The sequence below is a fragment of the Marmota monax genome, unplaced genomic scaffold (assembly GCF_021218885.2).
Source record: "Marmota monax isolate L192 unplaced genomic scaffold, Marmota_monax_Labrador192_F-V1.1 WCK01_AAM20220418_F8-fsc00154, whole genome shotgun sequence".
In the NCBI taxonomy this organism is placed as follows: domain Eukaryota; kingdom Metazoa; phylum Chordata; class Mammalia; order Rodentia; family Sciuridae; genus Marmota; species Marmota monax.
The window spans coordinates 1423172-1443895 of NW_026691933.1; the positions used below are offsets into that span (position 1 = coordinate 1423172).

General features: G+C 32.4%; 1 protein-coding gene across 3 annotated transcripts in view; it reads right to left on the minus strand.

Annotated features, from left to right (window-relative positions):
* Positions 1-9819: 9819 nt before the first annotated feature.
* The window catches only part of LOC124091941 (actin-related protein 3), a 60746-nt gene continuing 49841 nt past the window's right edge, over positions 9820-20724 (minus strand). For all 3 annotated transcript variants that reach the window (XM_046443561.2, XM_058578718.1, XM_058578524.1), the window contains 4 exons: positions 15688-15780; positions 15383-15508; positions 11900-11983; positions 9820-10715 (listed from right to left, as the gene is read on the minus strand). In XM_046443561.2, the coding sequence (XP_046299517.1) occupies positions 10620-10715; positions 11900-11983; positions 15383-15508; positions 15688-15780 (399 nt within the window). In that variant the 3' untranslated portion in view covers positions 9820-10619. The remainder of the gene's footprint in view (positions 10716-11899; positions 11984-15382; positions 15509-15687; positions 15781-20724) is intronic.

Sequence of the window (20724 nt, forward strand, 5' to 3'; positions counted from 1 at the left end):
GAAGGTCTGCACTTCTTTTGGAAGTGGAGCCACTTCTCAGTGTCAAAGTGAACTACATAAAAAAGGGATGGTTTGCTTTGTTTTTGCCAACACAATTTCACAGAAGTAAAACGTACAAGTCTACAAAGAACAAAGTTTCTCAGTGAATAAGAAAGCAGTAGTCACACAAAGGGAGTTATGGCAAGTTGTAGCATGTCTTTGGGATAAATTCTGTTTCCAGATAACTTCACAGCTAATTTTATCTAGGGTCTGATGAAAGACAATACAGACTCACACTTTCTCAGTATCAGCTGATTTTAATTTTCTCACCATTATTACAAAAGGAAACATACACTGCCTTGCATTTTGTTTTGTAATGCTTAGGGCTATCTCCAAAATAGGCTACAAAGTACTCTGTATCTCAGGTCTAGCACAAAGGTCTAGCATTTTATCTCCCACTATTAACAGATGATTAAAAAAAAAAAAAGCAAGAAACAGCAATATTTCAAGTTCTTCAAAGAAGGTATATTGGATCCAAGAAAACTAGGATTAGACCAAGTCAAGTGGTAGATCAGGGAGCCACAACAAAAAAGTTCCTTAGATGCAAAACTGAAGGCATGTCATTCTTCCTCAACTGGAAGAAACATTCTTTTAACAGGATTTCAACAGAAATTTATTAAACAAAGTTGTGCCTACAAAGGGAATTCTTCAAAGGAAATAGACCACTATACAAAAGGGATAGCTTTCTGTGTTTTTTTTTCCCTGTTACATGAACAATATGGTACTTTCAAACCTACATCTTGCAAATTATGTTTTTATGAAAGGTGACAATTAAGTGTTTCTTTCTGTGTTATCCTACCCTAAGGCGTACATTAATTACTTTAAAAGGCATAGTCTATTGAGTTCTTATTGCTCAAATAATGTTCAATAATTTGAGCTCAAATCTGTTCTCATTAAACAATCACACCCATTATGGAGAACATAATGAAACCATTTGAATAGAAACCATTCTTAACCCCACAGTACCCCTTAAGTAAAGGGCTTTTGTGTCATAGGAACACTTTCTATTTCATCTCTTAATAAAATGTTAACACATTACAAGGGTTATTTGTACATTGGCCTGGTGGGTATAAGCCAGAGAATATATAATACAAAAACTGGTTGTTCACAAGATTGAAAGACATGGAACTAGTCTCTCTATGCATTTAATAATTCTAGGATAAACTTCTCATCTGATAAAGCAGTTTCCTCCACCAAATCATAATAAAGAGTTCATCAGTCAACATTTAGATTACTAGAAAAAACACATTCCTAAAGAGTATTCACCATGGCCTATTTATCAGCCACACCTGCTGAACAGGCTCTTCTCTCTCAGGGATTATACACAAGACACATAGAGGCAGTAGTGATGACAAATGTCAGTGAGGACCCTCTTATAAAAGATTAGATGCAAAATCTTTTTTGATTTCCCTCAAGTGGGAGCTCTACTTGTGGAGCTCCCACTTGAGGCTGGGAGCAAATTCACCCAGCTGCCTCTAAAAGCCAGAGTTTAGCTCATGCCTGTAATCCCAGCAGCTCAATCCCAGAGGATTGGGAGGCTGAGGCAGGAGGATCATGAGTTCAAAGTCAGCCTCAGTATAAACAAAGTGCTAAGCAACTCAATGAGAAACGGTCTCCAAATAAAATACAAAATAGGACTGGGAATGTGGCTCAGTGATCGAGTGGCCCTGAGTTCAATCCCAGTACCAAAACAAATGAAAATAAATAAAAACCAGGTTTAAAACCAGAGGTCAGAGGGCAGATTTGTCTTTGGTACAATGTGAGATACAGGAGGTTAGTTGTCATTCCAAATATGTGAGGCTATCTAAAATACTTTTGCACTGTCAGGAAAAAAAAAAATTATTTCAGTTTTGAAAATAGTTAAGTGCCCTCATTGGCATTTAACCTCAGACAGCTTTTATCTGAATCTGAAGTGCCATTCCCCAAACAGACAAAAGCCTTGGGATGAGGACATTTTTTAGGCGTTAGCTTTAGACTTCTGCTATTTAAGTCCATTTTGTAGATTTCATAAAGACACCCTTGGGAGAATATAACCACACACACAAAGGAGAAAAAAAATGCTCACTATTTGAATAAAGTAACTTTGTCTCATTTCTTTGCTTGCTATATAAACTGATATGGGCCCACATCCACTTACTTAAGGAAGTTTAAGCACTTCTGCTATTGTGGCTCACTTCTGAGCTTAATAATGAGATCAAGCAGGAGAGCTGCTTGGGGAAGAAAATTACCTACTTAAAGATGTAAACAACAAAGAGCACTACAATGCTTGTGTCTCACACACCATAAATTCCAAGTTAGTTCCTGATACAATTTTATTGTAAGAAAAAAAAATTATTACGGTAACTGAAGTATGTAGCAAATACTATCAAGTACTGTAAAAGCAGAACTTTAAGGATGAAAAAAGTCTTAGAATGTCATCTAATCCCTTATGTTCCTGACTTATGTTTATGACTTTGATCAGTTAAGAAAAAAAAGTTATTTTGAAATTTTCTGTGCAGAAATAACTAACCAATTTAAATTATTAGAACAACGAGGAAGAAATAAATATCTTGAGTTAAGACTTCAATGCTCAGTTCTGTGCTAAAACAAAACAGCCACTGACTAAACACATTTGTACAACCATGTAGGAGTCAATCTGAGACATATAAACTACAAAATTCATGTAGTTCTAGATCATATTGCAAATATGAAAATAAATAGTTCCTAGACTTTCTTTTCTGGGGAAGAAACTTTCATATATTATCAATGAAACATTATGTGCCCCACTTTGTGGGTGTCTCAAATCTGTATGATAAATTAAAGGCAATTGTATCAATATAATTTAAGAGAAATATGTCTTACATTTACTTGGCAATTAACTTTTCACCTTTTCAATTACCTGTATAATTAAAGAGAAAATGTACAAAATCCAACCTTAAAAAAATTGTAGAGGGCTGGGGACATAGCTCAGTGGTAGAGTGCTTGTCTAGCATAAGGCTCTGTGTTCAATCCTGAGTACTGTGAAAAAAAAAAAAAAAAAAAAAAAAAATATATATATATATATATATATATATATATATATATATATATTACGGTAACTGAAGTATGTAGCAAATACTATTAAGTACTGTAAAAGCAGAACTTTAAGAATAAAAAAAGTCTTAGAATGTTATCTAATCCCTTATATTCCTGGCTTTCTATATGCAACAAATTACTTCAGTTCTCATTTTGAAATTTTAACATTTTGCTATGGCTTAAAAATCCTTTTAAAATTAAAGAAAAACATCAGTTTATTAACTATTATATCCCTAGCATCTTAAAGAACATTTATCATATATTATAAGTTGATACTGCTGATAAATAAATCCTACTGTGAATGTTACAGCATAAGCAACATACTTTTTTTCACTGAAGTCATGGGTATATTGCTTAAAATGGCATCCTTTAAATGAGAAAAGAAAATCTTATTTCCATAATTCAGATCCAATTTGCCTTTGCTTGTAGCAAATCTAACTGAAGTACACTCATCTATGGATAAGAGAGCAGAGAGAGACATCTAGTGGATGGCTGCTATTCCTACCTCTTGTCAAATGTCTGAAAAAAGTCATTTGTTATTTTTATGTAATAGGTCAAATGAAAGTAGTCACTTTAATACTAGAATCCTAATAATTGAATGAAAAACCTCCTAGTTGGGCTTAAGAAGTCATTTCCTTCTTAAAAGTACAACTACTTTATTTATGCTTCCAGTGCTCTAAGAAATAATGTCTTAGTTTCAACTTTCCATTTTATAAGACAAACAAGCAGGAAAAGATAGTACTTTTCAGACCAAATAACTGTATTTGAGATATACCAGTGGTGGGTGAATTCCTAGTCATACAATTAAAATGTAATCTGAACATGAAATCACTAGCAGATCCTTTATCTTGAGATTATTAAGACATAAAAAGGCTAATCCATTTTTCCCAAGGATCATCTTGAAAGGGATGAATTTTAAGACAACTATAAATAGATGTGTAATCAGGATTATTTGTATCAAATACATAAACTATTTAAAAAATAGATGTAACCATGCCTGTTATTATATGTAATATATATAATGTGCATGTATAGACAATTATGTGTATATATACACAAATATATACACAAACACACACGTGTATTTTTTTTACATGTGTACACATCTTTCTAACAGGATTGTTAGAATCAGAAATCGCAGAAAAGGAAATAGAAATCAGAAACGCTATTTCTGATTTCTATTTCCACAGGGTTTCTCCCCTCCCTGCCACAATACTGAGGACTAAACCCAGGGCCTTGCACTAGCTAGGCAAGTGCTCTCTATATGAGCATCTCTGCCAAATTCCAAGCATTGTATTTTCTAACATCACAAACTTCATTTTTATTTATAGCCTAAAATATGCTTTCCTACTTATACTTTCTAAGTTATTCACTGGAAAGTTACGCTTTCTGTATTAGTGAGATATGAAAAGAGGAACATAAATTTAGCAACAATTTGAAGATACATAACCAAATGTGAGACTCAAATATGCCCCTCAGCCTAGACCAGGCAGTTAGAGGTCCTACTGTCTATTCTGTTAACTGAATGTCCTTTTATAATGAGATCAGTGTCATATAAGGTCCAATCCAATCTCAGACTCATCCACCTTAGGTTTTGCTATTAGTTCAGCACTTCAGCCTAGAACTAGTCCGGTAATTTGATACCTCCTTTTAGCAGCATCAAGCACAATGTTATGAGCTCTCTCAAAAGAACGGGAAAGAGACTATGAAATGTTGCAAAACCAATTTTGAGGAAAAAATTAATAAACATATGCTATTCAGAATAAATGAAACAAAAATAATTGCCAGTAAGTACTATTCTGCAATTACTTATGTCCCTTCAGCAAGTCACTCAAAATATTGAGTGTCCGAACTATAAAATGTGAGTTATATTCCATGAAACTCTCAAAATTCTACAATGCTATGTAGGTGTCAACTGTGTAAACCTCATTTTAACCAATGTTTGGGGGTGGGAGAGAGCCTCCAACCTTATCTCGCATTCTGTTTTTAATTTATGTTCAAATGCTTGTGTCTCCTCCAACTGCTATTCAGACTTTATTTTTCCCTACCTAAAACATCTTTTCTACCTATTTTTCCATCTACCAAAATATTCATATTTCAAATCTTCGGTAAGTTTCTAGCAGAAACTGCCCTGTAGCATACCACAGTCATCTCATGAACAGACATAATATTCCAACAGTGTTTTATGGTGCATACATGTGAGCACACACATACACAAAAGTCTTGAGATTTTCTTATTGCCTAACTCTTTGAACAGTGAAATTCTTAGGAATTTATGTGGGGAAAAAAATTCCATGTACTTCCAAAAAGAAAAGACGTTATGGTTCCAATTTTATTATAAATTTTCTAATAAAACTCCAAGATTAACATTCTGCCATACCATTGAATCTTATTGGAAATTTATAATTGAGTCATTACCTTTAAATGAATTGGTTTAAAATGATCTGGATAACAAAAGAAGAAAAAAGAAAAAAAATCAAAATTGATCAATAAAAGCCAGAGCTAGGAAATAGTAGCGTTTCCACTGTTCATGTTAAATATTTTTAAAAAAAAAATTTCAGAGCATTTCAATTATCATTGTACAATGCTAACTGAGAGCCACCATTTCCACTAGAGATTTCTAAACAACTGTACTCCTAGACAAGGATTTACTAAAATAGATCTACTTCAGAAAAGTTATGGACCTAATAATCCTTCAGTATTTTATGTAGAAGTCAATGTTTTGAGGCAAGAGAGAATAGAAAAATTTGTAAAATTTTACTTTTTTGATAAATAGGGAAACTTTGAAGAAATAAAAATTGTATATTCAGGAAATTTAAAGTTTTAGTTTCAATATGAAAATTTTATTTGCTTCATTTATTCATCTGTCCAGCACATTAATTGAAGTACTACTCCATATCAGGTAATATGTGAGGCATTTAAGAAAACAAAGCAAGCAGATTTACTTTCTTCATCTACTGTTGGGGGTAGGAACATTACTACTAAATAGAAAAAATTTCATAAGCACACAAAATGCTAATTTTAAACATAGCCCCACTTTGTAACTTTCACCTTACTTAGTGGGGTTTCTAATTGAAAACAACCACTACCACCACCGTTTTTATGAAGAGAAATTCTAAGCCTAGTAAGATATCTTAAAGTCTAACTGCAAAATATCTCTCATTCCTGAGAGTGTCTTTTCTATTACGCTAGTCTCTAAGCTCAGGAGGAGCACATGTTTATTCATCTCATCTTCAATCTTTATACCCACTGTTTAAAATCACATTAGACAGTCAATAAATGCCTCTGGGATTGGAAGCCTAAAACTTAATGCAAAATATTAGACAGTACTATTGAGTTTTAGTGTTTTAATAAAAGTTTAACTTACCTTTGCTTCAATATTTTAGTTTTAAGGTAATGTATAAAAATTAGTCACTAAAAAATAATGAAAACTGGAAAACAGTAAAAAATGATCATTTGCTAAATTAAAATAGGAAGAATAATACGTTTCTAATTTGATTAAGCTGCCTTTTTTCATAAATCATTTTTCTATTCCCATTCCTCCTTTAGTACTATGACCACTAAATTATTACAATCCTAAACTCAAATATGTTTCATTAATTTTAGCTCCCAAGTTATCAAATGCATCCGTTAAGCTAGATTTTAGCATGAAGAATACCTCAAACAACCACATATTTTTAACTTTGGCGGGGGGGGGGGTGTTTCACTGAGTTGCTTAGCGCCTCACTTTTGCTGAGGCTAGCTTTGAACCAGATTCTCCTGCCTCAGCCTCCCAAGCCGCTGAGATTATAGGTTGTGCCACCGTGCCTGGCTTAACTTTTTTTAAAAAAGATTTATCAAGACCAAAGGAAATTATAGTAAAGTTCTAAAAAATCATGGAGAGAGATAAATATTTAGAGTATTGAAGAGTTATCAACAATTAGCAGAAATTCTTTTTCTCTTAAGTCTAAAAACTACTCGCTGGCCTCCAACAAATCTAAAAAGTCTTCATAAAGGTTAACTCAGATTTGATATAGACCCAATACAAAAACAAAATATTTTCAGGACTTGGTATGAAAGTCCTGAAAGTTCTATATAATTTCTTAATAACAATTATCATTGATCAACTATATACTAAGTACTTTTACATTACAATATATTCAATTTGAATGGGGGAATATTTTTACTCCTGGAATTTGCATTTATTTCAGGTTGTATATATTCTAGCTAATATATTTAGTGCCCATTAAACAACCTGAGGTTAAAATCTGGGTGCTAATAGTTAAAGAAGAGACTTCAGATGGCTAACCAGAGTATTGGTAACCAGCGATTATGAACACCAAAAGTTCAGGAAATAGGGGTCACAGGAGACAAAATCAGACTAATAAGAAAAGCAGGAAGATACTGCACTTTATTACTGATAGATTAACCCAGAAGGAAGAAGAACAAAAACACTATTTACAATGGTACAAATAAACAACTACTATACAAATAATTTCCTCAATAATTTAACAAATTAGTACTATCTTCAGGATTATCTGAAAGGATTAATTTCCTATCTGTATAGATATATTCTCTAGAACTTCTGTGTAGAAATTAAGCAATAAAGGACACAATGGCCTATTACCTCTATATGTCACATTATGTCTGAAGATATTTCTAGAAACATCTCCAAAAGCAGTTGTTATGATCTGTTTACATAGCTTTGCAAACAAACCAAAAAGTCAAAGTGGGAAACTAGAGCAGATAACTGCTTTATCTCTTATCAGAAAAAAGGACAGATCAGAAGAGAGTGATTACCTGCAGGATATGTCACATATTAATTAGTGTTTAAGGGTTAAATGTAAAACTTTGTTTACTTTTTTAAAAAGCAGGCATCAAGTCTGAAAATAAGTGTCTATTTAATTTCCCAGTGGCTCATAATTTCGGGAACTCAAAAAGAAGAAATTAATAACATCTTTACTACCACAAATGAAGCAATGGAAAAAGCTAGGTTATATTCTTACAACTCATAGAAATTACAATATAATCCAAAACAACATTTCTATATATAAAGTCTCAGGAGTTCAAAGAATTTGTCCAAGATGATACTAGTATATCTGCCATGTTTTAAAAAACATAATGTTGAAGAAGCTATATCATCAATGAGTTGAATCAGAATAAAAATTCTGATCACTGGCCTGTTTGGTGCTTTTTTAAATGTCCCATGTCCATGCTGCTAAACACTGAGTCAGTGTCACAGATTTTAGTTTATCTTAGATGAACTTCTACAAATTCACAACTGAAGTTTCTGTTAAGTTGAAAATATTGTATACAATCACAGGGAAGATATTAAAACACACACACAAAAAAAAAAAAAAAAAAATACTGCTTCTATCATATTGTAGCTCACTCCTCTTAAGAGCAGAGCAAAAGAGACAACAAATAGGAAAGATTGGGGTTTTCTTGTTCCTACAAATAAGTTTAAGCCTAAAGACAAGTTTTTGACCTTCATGTATTCATAGCAAATAGTTAAAAACATATGGTTTTGTAAACATGTCTTTCTAGCTTATCCATTTAATTACCTAACCATTGTAAGTAAAAATATTTATGACAATGCTAACAATAATTTACTGGGCCAGAAGATGAAATCTTAACTCTTATTATGCTGTTCTGTATAAAAAGATTGTTGAAAAAACAAAGTGCAGAACACAGTACACATTAAGTTCCTATTTGTGTAAAATAAAAGAGATGTTTATTTCTACATGCACAGAAAATTTTAAGGAAACAACACATTCCTAACAGTATATGTAATGATAAGAAAATGAGATAGACTGGGTTGGGAAAGAAACTTATTTTCACTATCTACTCTTTGGTACTATTTCAATAGTGTTTTACAATGTCCATGAAATATTTTTTCAAGTAAAACAAAAATAAAATTGATAATAATTATATTATAACTACTCTAAGACATATAATGTATCCTTTTCTCCCACATTGAAAGAATTAAGATTCGAAGAAATGACTAATAAGATTTAAGTGTCAAGACTTATTCTAAATAAAAACTGACACCTATTCCCCAAGTCTGTTTTTATACTAAATACAAGCAATAAAAACACTTTTATGTTCTTTAACTTTTGGATAGAGGCATTCTAAACCTGTGTTTTATGAATAATGGCATTCAAGTATTCACTGATATTGCTGCTTAAATTCTAAAAAAAAAAGACTATTATAAATCTCCCATTTTATCCTTTTTACAAATAAATGATAAATTTAAAATTCCCGAGAAATTTTCTACCATATACATGATAGATTATTTAAATGAAGCCCACTATTTCTATAGGAACAAAAAAAAATTGTATCAAATATTTAAACTCCAAGTACAATCACACTGCTTGGGGGGAAAAAAAACATTAGAAAAGGTAATTCAATTTTAATTTATTTTCATCACTTTTTCTTCATGATCCAGATATTTTAAAATGCAAAGAAAATTAACTTTCCATGATATATCAGGGACTGGCACTAAAAAAAAAAAAAAAAAAAAAAACAAACTGCAAATGAGTTACACAATGAAAATATCAAATGGAGATCCAGTTATCAAAATGAAAGCATCCAACATATTAAAAGTTCACAATTATTTGTACAGAGCACATTAAAAAAGTTAGCTTGCTAACCAACTGTTGTGATTTTAAAGAACTACTGCAGAGGTCTGAAGAAAATAGATTTATTAGTTAACTTAAAAAGAGATTAAAGAGCCTGAAACAAGTATTAAAAAGAAATTTGTGCCTTTATTAGAATGGTATTAGGCTTTAAATAGACCAATTTTGGTAATCAAATTAGTTTGTTTTTTTTTCCTTTAATAACAAATGACACTAGAGAACTGCAACACTGGTCCAACAGCCTTGTCTTTACTTTTCTTTTAAAGCAAGAAACAGAATGCGAGTAATCAGAAAGCACTAGCAGGCATCAGTTAATCCAAGATACTAGCTTCTTAGTTCCAAAAGCACTTGCAAAGAAAACCACTGGTGGGAGAAAGGGGAAGAGGGTATGGAAACAATTCATAATAACTGGAATCCCTGCATACACCAAGTCTTATGAGGCTTTTTGAATTCATCCTTTACTTGGTCACTGTTTGTTCCTCAAATACTACAGTTTTTCTTTGACTTTTTTCCTCAAAGTATAAAAAGTATGAAATATAAACAAGCTCTTGCATTGCACACTTGGAAGTGTACAATTCAAGCATTATAGAGCTATCTACATACCGATAAATCCCATCAAATCTTGGATAATTCAATAATATACAAAATATCAGGGCACAGAAAGAACTAAAACCCACTTCTTTTTGTTACACATAAGATTCAAATATTCAATCTAAAGAAAAACAATCATTTTCGCTCTCTTCTACATCTGCATGTTGATACACTTATTAAAATATTCCTGTATAATCATGTTTGGTCTTACTATTTCAAGTCAGGTTTAAAACCGCAAAACCAGCCATCCAGACAAAACAGGTAATGAGAAAGATTATCTCTTCTCCACTTCCCTAACCCCAATAACTATGAAGCCAATTATGACATGACTCCAAACACTGGATTGTGACGACAAATGCTAGGTCCAATTTCTTCATAATCCTTTTTGGTGTGGCATACTTGGTAGAACTCAGGCTGAAAACAAAACAAAAAATGTTTTTAAAAAAATAAAAAAATACACTAGTTTTCAATATGCTTTAAAATAGATGTTAAATCTAAAATATTTACAAGTTCACAAATTCTAGAAATCATGATTTAAAATCAGCTATAAATCTGTATCAGAATGGAAAAGGGGCAAAAAATTCATGTTCCCCCACCATCCTAACATTTGTTCCTCCTAGGATTTTGAAATTTTGAGGAACGGAAAGTTGATTCTCAAATGTCCAGTCTGTTCTGCTGAAGCTTTCTCACATTATATTGAACCAACAGTTTAAAGAAGCAGCATCAGCCTATACAGTATAAACTATTTCTAGTCATATTATAAAAAGGTCGAGATCACCTGCCTTTCTCACTCAAAGTATTATAAAGACAAACTGTTCCATGCTTTGTGTTACTTACTTTGCCAGTTACAAACCCAAATAGGTCATATGGCATAACTGAAGATGACTAAAATTAAGGCAGAAATTTTTAAATGGTTTTAAATTCAAAGTTGTACAGTTCTTCAATAATTCAGATTAAAACTCCTTCATTTTAATAGTCCATGTACTATCAGTACAAAACACCAACATTTACTGTAATTGATATTAGAATAACTTTCAGGGCACTTTAAGGACATTTTGATTTGGGGACAGGATTCTTAAAATAATTCTCTGTATTCAATTTTGAACATCATACATCCCAAGCAACAAAACATAATATCTACCTTAATGTTTTTAAATATATGAAAAGAAAAAACAATGACCTTTGGAAGACTAAAGGTTTAAAATACTCCCCCTACCAACAAATCTTAAAATACAAGATAAAATGCTCACTTTAAAATAACATCGAGCAAGTTAAAAATAAATTTAGGAACATAAAACTGAAATGTCTTCCAGTTTTAAAAATACTATGTAAACATGTATACAATTTTTTAAATTTTCTGTTATATTTAGATAAAACTTAAAGGAATTTGCTTTGTTCTTCTATAAGTACCTTGGGTTCTTTTTTTTTTAACATCTTTTTAGTAGATGGACACAGTACCTTTATTTTATTTTTATGTGGTGCTGAGGATTGAACCCAGGGCTTCACAAGTGCTTCACACTCTACCAACTGAGCCACAGCCGCAGCCCCTTGGGTTCTTCTATCTAAAAAAATTTACAAGTAAGCTTCATCATACTCACCGTGGAAGCCAGCATTGATCCTCCAAACCAAACCGCGTATCGCTGCATGTGGTGTGTAATAACTTGTACGTCAATAGGTTTTGGCTAAAAAAGACACAGTGAGATCATTTCAATAGAAAATTCAGAAAAGAATTTCTGTATTATCATTTAACCTTATACGTGCTATAAACCAGAAAAAAATAATTATTTATAGAGGGGAATGTTGAAAACACTGTTAAGAGGCAGGGATGAAAACAGGACAGAATGAATGGAGAGGAAATAATAGTATACACTTTATACAATTTTTTTGAACTGTTAATTATGTTTTATTGTTTATATTTGAAAAAAGAATTATATGGTCAGGGTTAATAAAATGACTCTGTAAAAGTCAAATAAGTCTTTATCAACCTACATTCAGTAAGTGAACCAATACTGACTTTAAGACTACCTTTACAGCAACTTATACATTTTATGAAGCACCCTTGTAGAAGAGTCTGGAGGCTTCAAACACAAAGAAATGATATATACTTTTAGAGATGGAAATGCTAATTCCATGGATTTGATCTTACACATTGCCCACATGTACTGTATTATCACAATGAACCCCATAATATGTTCAATTCTTATCTGCCACTTAAAAGTAAAATTCCACACTACAATTAAAAAGCTAAAACTTTAAAAGGAATGTAATTCTTGGTGCAAAAAAAAAAGTACAACAGAAACAAACCAAGTCATTTTTAAAAAACAATCAGACTGAAGTGACAAACCCAAGTAACCTGTGAATACAGGATTTTTATTCTATATCCTCAGGTGGGGCAGTGGGGGGAGCAAATATTGAACTCCAGTGAGAAGGCTAATAAGTTTCATAGTGGTATGGATTTACAATTTGAAAATTATTATACACGTATTCCATACTTGAGCAAAAACATAAAATGTATTATGGATAATAGGAGTTAGGTTTTTCACTATCAGGGTAAGGTCTTACAAATGTGGAAAAGTAAAAAGTAAGAATAAACCCATTGATATTCTGGAACTGAAGGATACATGGGGAAACACACACACACACACACACACACACACACACACACTCAGTCACTGAGGTCTAGATGTGACACCTTGGTAGCAGTGAGCAGCCCCAGCGTTCAAATTTGGTTTCATAATAACATTATCCACTAAAAAAGGGAATCCTGTGGGAGTTGGGGGAGGGCTGATTTCAGGACCAGAAAAGAGAAAGCACAAGATCAACCTAAAGCATCCTACTTGCAAAGGAAAGGACAGACATGCATAAAACCTGGTGGGGCTACATCACAAAGACAAGAGAGTCATTTGAATGGTTCCTATTGTTCCAAACTGAGAAAAGTTGAACATCAACATTAATGAACTAACGAAATGACTCCATAATGCTATTGATGATATAGTAATAAAAAGAGAAATCCAGACTTCATACAAGTGGGGATGGGCTCCTCCTAATAACAAAATGGAACTGAAAAACAGAAGGAATGACAGAATTTGTGAAACACCATATACATTTAAGGTTAAATGATATTCTACATCCTCAAGGTATTTTTTTTTTCTGGTTTATAAGGAGTAACTTGAATTTAGTATAAATATTATTTTTATATAGTACATTTAAGGTTAAATGATATAGGCTAAGGTTAAATAATATTCTATATACTATGAGGCAAGTACTTCAGTAATAACAATTTAGGAAAGAATCACAATGGACGCTAAAAATAGTCATTGAAAACTGGATGCAAAACAGAATAATTACATAGTCTGAAAGTGTCTCCCCATAAAATTATTAACTTATTAACTGCCAAGTTTTCAATTCTGTGCACATAATAAATATTTAAAGATTATTTAAAAGTTACCATAAGTCGTATATTTGCTGTTCAATATAAGTTTTTATAGGTGTTTCACATCTGACACGATGGGACACAAAGGGTTTTAAATAGAGAGGAACAATAATAACTTCACACCAGGTGTAACGTCCAGACCTCATAATTTCATACTAGAAACCTGGCAGACACACTTTTAACAAAACAACCAAACTTAACACATAGGACAAATAAAATCATGTGTCTACTGACACAATGCACTAAAAAAATACAATATCCCCTCTTAAAGAGTTATTGCCAAAATCATGGGAAAACATCAAATAAACCCAAACTGAGGAACATTCTACAAAATAAATAAGCCTATTCTTTAAAAAATGTTAAGGTCATGAAAAACAACAAACACTAACTATGGGCACAATAATTAGTGACACAATTTGTGAAACTTGCTTCATGTCTACATCTAGATTATTCATATCGTCATGATTTGCATAATTCTCAGTGCAGAGAATTAAAATATACTGGTAAAACTTATCAACCGTGTGTGTGTGTGTGTGTGTGTGTGTGTATGTATTTGGGGGGGTGGGGGAAACAGAAAGATAGGTGGGTAGATGGAAAGGCATGCTGGATGAGTAGGTAGATGGATGGATTGGTTGGTTGAGAAGGAAATGCAAAAACAAAGTCAACATTTTAAAAATCTATTATATGAGCAGACTGCCTAAACAGTAAAATCATGCCATTATGGTGATGGAGCTCAAAACATACTTTTTTTTTACTACACTATAAGGGATAGGTTTATTTATGATAATCCAAAGTTTAGGTGTTGAAGACATCTGTTATGTAATTTTTTAATAAGAAGCTAAATGCTAGAGTGTTATATTTTACTTTTAAGACATTTGTAATGTTTGTGGTACTCTCAGATGAGTACCACTCTCTTCATTCTTGGAAATCTTCCAAATAGAATAAAGTGTGTTTTATATAGCAACTTATCCTCTGAATCAATGTTTTGCTTCAATATTTAACAAAGACAAAACAAAAATATTACTGAAATTTTGTCTCAGAAATATAGAAAGCAGACATCTGAGAATTTAAAATTAATTTTGATATTTTTACATCAATCCCAAAGGTCCAAGACATGTAACAAAGAAAATTTGGGGGAGTCACCAATTTAACTGGGCACTATAAGCTTGCTATGCAGGAACTAGAGTCAGTTTGCAAAAGTAAGCTTGGCCTCTCAAATGACATTTCTTTGAACCCTGCTTCCTTTACCGGCTATAAAGATATTTTAAATTCTTTGGGGCCAGGGATATGGCTTATATTCTTAATTAGCATATATGACTTTCTGGGTCAGATCCCCACATTGCTCTCCTCACCACAAAATGTGGATCCATTATGAAATTACTTATATTTTGAAAATATATACATCTACACACACATCTATCTCAAAGGTATCATTAAGAATATTTTCCAGAATTACAGATAATATCCCAAAATAATCAAACAATCAAATCATATCATGGACATGAAATCTCTAGTATTAAATCCATTACAATACCAGACATGTTTCTCTTATCTTTCAAAATAAGAGCAAAAGTTGGCAAGCCTTTCCCATACCCATTACAATAATCAAAGCACCCTCAAGTTTCCCACCATCAATGAAAAAACTAACCTTTAATCTACCACCACTCAATTCTTCACTCAATTTCAGTCTGGCATCTACAGTTCTTTTCAAATCTCTTTGCAATCGACGTCCAAAGTCCCTGAACATAGTTGACCCTCCAGAGAGGACAATATTCTAAATTATTGAAGAAAAACAAATAAATGACCTTTATTAAACAAAAAAGCTGAAGGTAAACATTACTAAAATTCAAGTGCATTCATTTTAAGAGAGGTATTTAATATTCAACAATGGACAGAAAATTTAAAGTTATCTAAAAAATGTCCTTAAATACCAAATTTGCTACAAATACTGACCTTGTAGAGAGGACGTCTAACATCAATAGGACAATTCTGAATCACTTCATCTACAACTTCTGAGATAGGTTGTGTAAAGTCTGGATTAGCAAACTGAAAAATAAGTAAATTTGGATTTATGAGAGAGCTAAGATTATTACTATAAATATCAAAAAAGAAAGAATCCCATTTAAAAAAAAAAGACTTAGAAACTATAAATTCTGTTCTGTAATAGATGCAAATAAACATATTGAAAACAGATTTCTGAAGAAATGCAAATAAAACAATGGTGTTATGTATCATTTCGTAACCATATTAAACATGTAAAAAGTCATACATACAAAAGATGGTAAAAATGAGGAACAAAAACTCTTATATACAGTTAAGAAAATACACATCAATATAAACACTTTGGAAAACAATTTGGCAACACCTAATAAAATTTTAAATGTACATAACTGCACTTCTTTAGAACAAACCCTGGAGAAACTCCCACGCATGTAACACTATTACCTAAAAACAGCTTCACTGCAGACTCACTTACAAAAGTGAAAACTGTAAATCCATCAACAGAGGTTGAAATAAATTTAGTCTATTCTCATTATTTACAAATTCTATATTTCATTTGCTGAATTGCTAAAATTTACTTGTAACTCCAAAATCAACACATGAAGAACTTTCACAATCATCTGTGCACAAGCACATGTATAGGACAGTTCACTCAGTTTGCTCTAAATGTCATTTAAAGATATGCTCACATGCAGCAGAGAACAGTTTAGATAATTATTAGATGGCATGAGAAGAATTTTATTTTCCATGATTACATTTGTGACCTTGGACCACCTTTTTTGACTTTTAGACTATGAAATCTTAAAGAGCCTTCAGTTCTCAAAACATTATGTTTTAATGATCCCATAGTGAAATGTTAACCAGAGTACCTGGCATTTGCTATATTAGGGAAAAAAAAAAATTTCTCTCTCCCAAACCTGAACAAATTACTAAGAAATTTTAAATTTCTTATTGGTGCATATTAACTAATCAAGAAAATATTAACAATTTGACAGAAAATATTCTGTGCTATTCATTTTAAAGTTTTTATCTTTTCAACTTATTAATACAGAACTTGTAAATTCTCCACATTGCCTTGTTCATCACACTCTTCAGTATTTACCTAAAACAGTAAAACAAATATATACATAAACAAATTAACCTTCCCAGAATTCTTTCCCTTCTTGTAAGATAGTTTATCTGCCATATTATTCAGTACTTTAATAAGCCAAACCTAGAGTCTCTAATATATTTTTAGGCCTTTTCTTCCATCTTCAATGAAAGGGCTCAGTCCTGCCTTCAACTGGTCCCTGAACAGGTTATAAAATATTGCTGTGGAGAACAGAAGAGACTATTAAAGAAGAATTACCTTTTCTCGCTAAAAAATTGTCAGGAATAGTGAACAAACCAAATAAACATAGTGGTCCAAATATTTCCTACACTTGAGAATTTATAAGTTTAAAACTTGGAACACCTTCAAAATTTCCTTTTTTTTTTTAAAGAAAAAAAACAGGCCAGGTATGGTGATACACACCTGTAATCCCAGCAGCTTGGGAGGCTAAGGCAGGAAGATCACCAAGTTCCAAGCCAGTCTCAGCAACTTAGCAAGACCCTGCCTCAAAAAATATTTTTAAAAAAGAGCTGAGGATATGGCTCAATGGTTAAGCGCCCCTGGGTTTAATTCCTGGTACAAAGAAGGAAAAAAAAAAAAAAAAAAAATCAAAGTGCCAAACCCATTCCTCCTAAAACAGTTGCTTTTAGTAACTTAGCAAAATAAAGATAAATTTCTTACTTTTTCATAATTTTATCTTCAGTATTCAAGTCCTGGACAATACAAATGCTAGTACTTCCATATAACCCAAAGAAAATGGCAAATAAATGATAAGGAAACTAGAATATAGAAGTATCTAAAACTATAGGAAAAAGAATATTAAAACTCACTTGGGAAGTGACATAGTTCATATGATACAAAAAAACAGGTCTATTCTGGGAAAACAGAGAACTAAACATATATATCTGATTTTCCGTCCCAAAACTCTACTGAAAGAATTGTGAAAATAATTCTTTATAAAAAGACAAAAATATAAAAAATATAAACAGAACAAAAAAAAGGAAATACAGAAACAAAATTTGGTAAGCTAGGAAACAGATGCATAAGATGTTGCGCATCCTCCAAACACTTAGGAAACCATCAGTGCATAAGAGAAGTCAAGGAGACATCATCAGTGATGTGAAACAAGAAATCAGCCATTTTATATCACAAATTCCTCCAAAAACAAATGGCATCTGGTAGCCAGGAAAGTGAGGTGGTAGATAAAAGACAGGGACAAAAATTGGTTGAAAGTCTCTCTGAGATCATTAAATAAAACCCCAGATGGTCTCAAAATAAGCCCACTAAATGCCTCCTCCTCATTCAAGGAGAAAACTTAATTATGTTCTCTAAAGGGAAGAAAACTGTTTCCCTTTAGAAAGTATGCCTGAGAACAGAGAGGGTGAGTTTAAGTGAAGATATGCAGCCTACTGCTGTCAAAACCACACACATACACACACACACACACACACACACACACAGTAGCCCTCTTTTCCTATTTGGCTGCCAACTTTTATACTGTAGACAGGAGACTTCCCTAGGAACCCCAAAAGAGTTAAACACACATATGACATTCCCCTAAAGAAAAGGCTATATAGTTTGCAAGTCCCACCTACAAAGCTCAGGTCTCCAGTCAAGACTTTAGAGTCCCTTCCTAAGTAAGTGTCATGAAAGTCTTTACCACAAAAAATGTGGTAACTGAAATACAGAAAAGGCAACTTGAATATAAACTATGCAACTTAAAAAAAAAAAACAACTATGATTAATATCCTCATAAAGCCAGAAGATAAGAGAACCATGAAATAAGAAGAGAGTAGCATAAAAAATTAGCAAAAGTCCGGGCTGGGGAAGCTCCTAGAATTAAAATGGCTGCCAGAAAGGGGGGGAAAATTCACACAAAGGCTGAGTAGGTAAAGGTGCAGAAATTACCTTCAAAATGCTAGGGTACAATGCAAAGATCCTACAAGCATCTGCAGAAAAAAATATTAAAAAATAGGTCCTATACATAGAAATCAGAACTTTCTTAACTTCCAATGGCTTCAAAATCCTGAAGGAAAATGATTTCCAATTTAAGATTCTATCTCCAATATCAAGCAAGTATGAAGGCAAAATAAATACATTTAAAACATGTAAGGTATCTTAAAAATTTTCCTCTCCCATCCACCTTTATTAGGAACCTTACTGGCAAAGAATCTCCACTCAAAAAGTACAGCGTATGAATGAAAAAGACGCAGGATATAGAAAAAAGGAATCCACGAGAGAGAAGAAAAGGAATCCCTGGAACAATGATGAAAGAATATGAGGCTCAATATCAAGTGCAGAAAGAAGCAGCTTTAGACTGGGTCATATTATGTATTCCAGAAAATAGATGAAAAAACTCTATGCTTCTGAATAGCCTGAGAAGATATTTCAAATCAAATAAAAACTGACCAACAACTAAAAAGTACTTGAATTGTAATATAATCAAACAGTTCACAGTATATAGGCCATCACCAAACAATCTTCTAAGAATAAAAAAAAAGGAGAAACATGTAAGGCACTCCTAATTTTTGCTAAAATTTGCTTAATTATTTAAATAATATACATACATATAACTCATTTTTAAAAAACAACTTCAGGGGCTGGGGTTGTAGCTCATTGGTAGAGCACTTTCCTAGAATGCACAAGGCACTGGGTTTGATCCTTAGTACCACATGAAATAAAGGTATTGTGTCCATCTACAACTAAAAATATTTTTTAAAAAAATTTCTTACAGAAAAAACTGCTTTTAAGGAAAGTAAAGCTATGGAGAATAAAATGCTTTAAAGTTTATTAAAAATTTAATGAAGGGAAAATGTATACCAAATGAAACAGGCTATTTGAATTAATGGTAAAATGATATAAGAAACCTTAGTAGCATACAGTTAACTATATACAGTTAGTAGATACAGTTAACTATCTGATTCCTAAATAATATGATACAATCAAACATACTTTATTACATATCTAATGTTTCAAGGTTTTACGCAGTCAGTATATTGTCTGCATGTATGAATATGCAAAAAACAAAAAAAACATACAATCTATCCCACTATTATAATGTACCAATAAAAAATAAATTAAATCTTAAAACTTTTTAAAAAGAGCCAAGACATTAAGCAAAGCTCATTTGTCAAAAGCAGTCCACTCAAATGCTTCATCCTTTGAAGTCCAGATTATCTCCTATTTTCTATACTATTATCTATCTTGTCATAATCCTATTCTTCTGAGAATTTGATTCAGAACATTCTGCAATTCTTTAATCCCTAACCTCAAGCTGAGGTTTTAATATCTTTTTCCAATACTTCAACTATAACACAATCAATTTTTCTTGATTCAAGTGATCCTGAATCCACTTCTATTGTAACCACTCAAATAGGGAAATGTGCCCCATAGGAAAATGTGCCCTAACTTCCAACTCCATATGGTTTATCTTTCCACTGATCCTGAATCCCCACCTAAAATAACAAAAGAATTAAAAGAAAAGGTCAATGTCCAAAGACAAAAGAGGAGGCAAAGAAACAATGAGTAAAAAATTTCAATCCTTTTTAGAGAAAAAGGGAATGTTACAGCCTAATTGTTGCTATAGAGGCAAAGTGGTAAGAAGTGAAACAATTCACCTGTAGAACTTTTCAAAGCTCAGGGATTGAAGATATAAGAAACCATACCATACATGCCAAGTGCAGTGTTGCACACCTGTAATCTCAACAGCTTGGGAGGCGGAAGCAGAAGGAACTCAAGTTCAAAGCCAGCCTCAGCAACTTAGTGAAGCCCAAAGCAATTCATTGAGATCCTGTCTCTAACTAAAATATAAAAAAAGGGCTGGGGATGTGGCTCATGGTAAAGCACCCCTGGGTTCAATCCCTGATACAAAAACAAAACAAAACAAAAAAAATACAAGT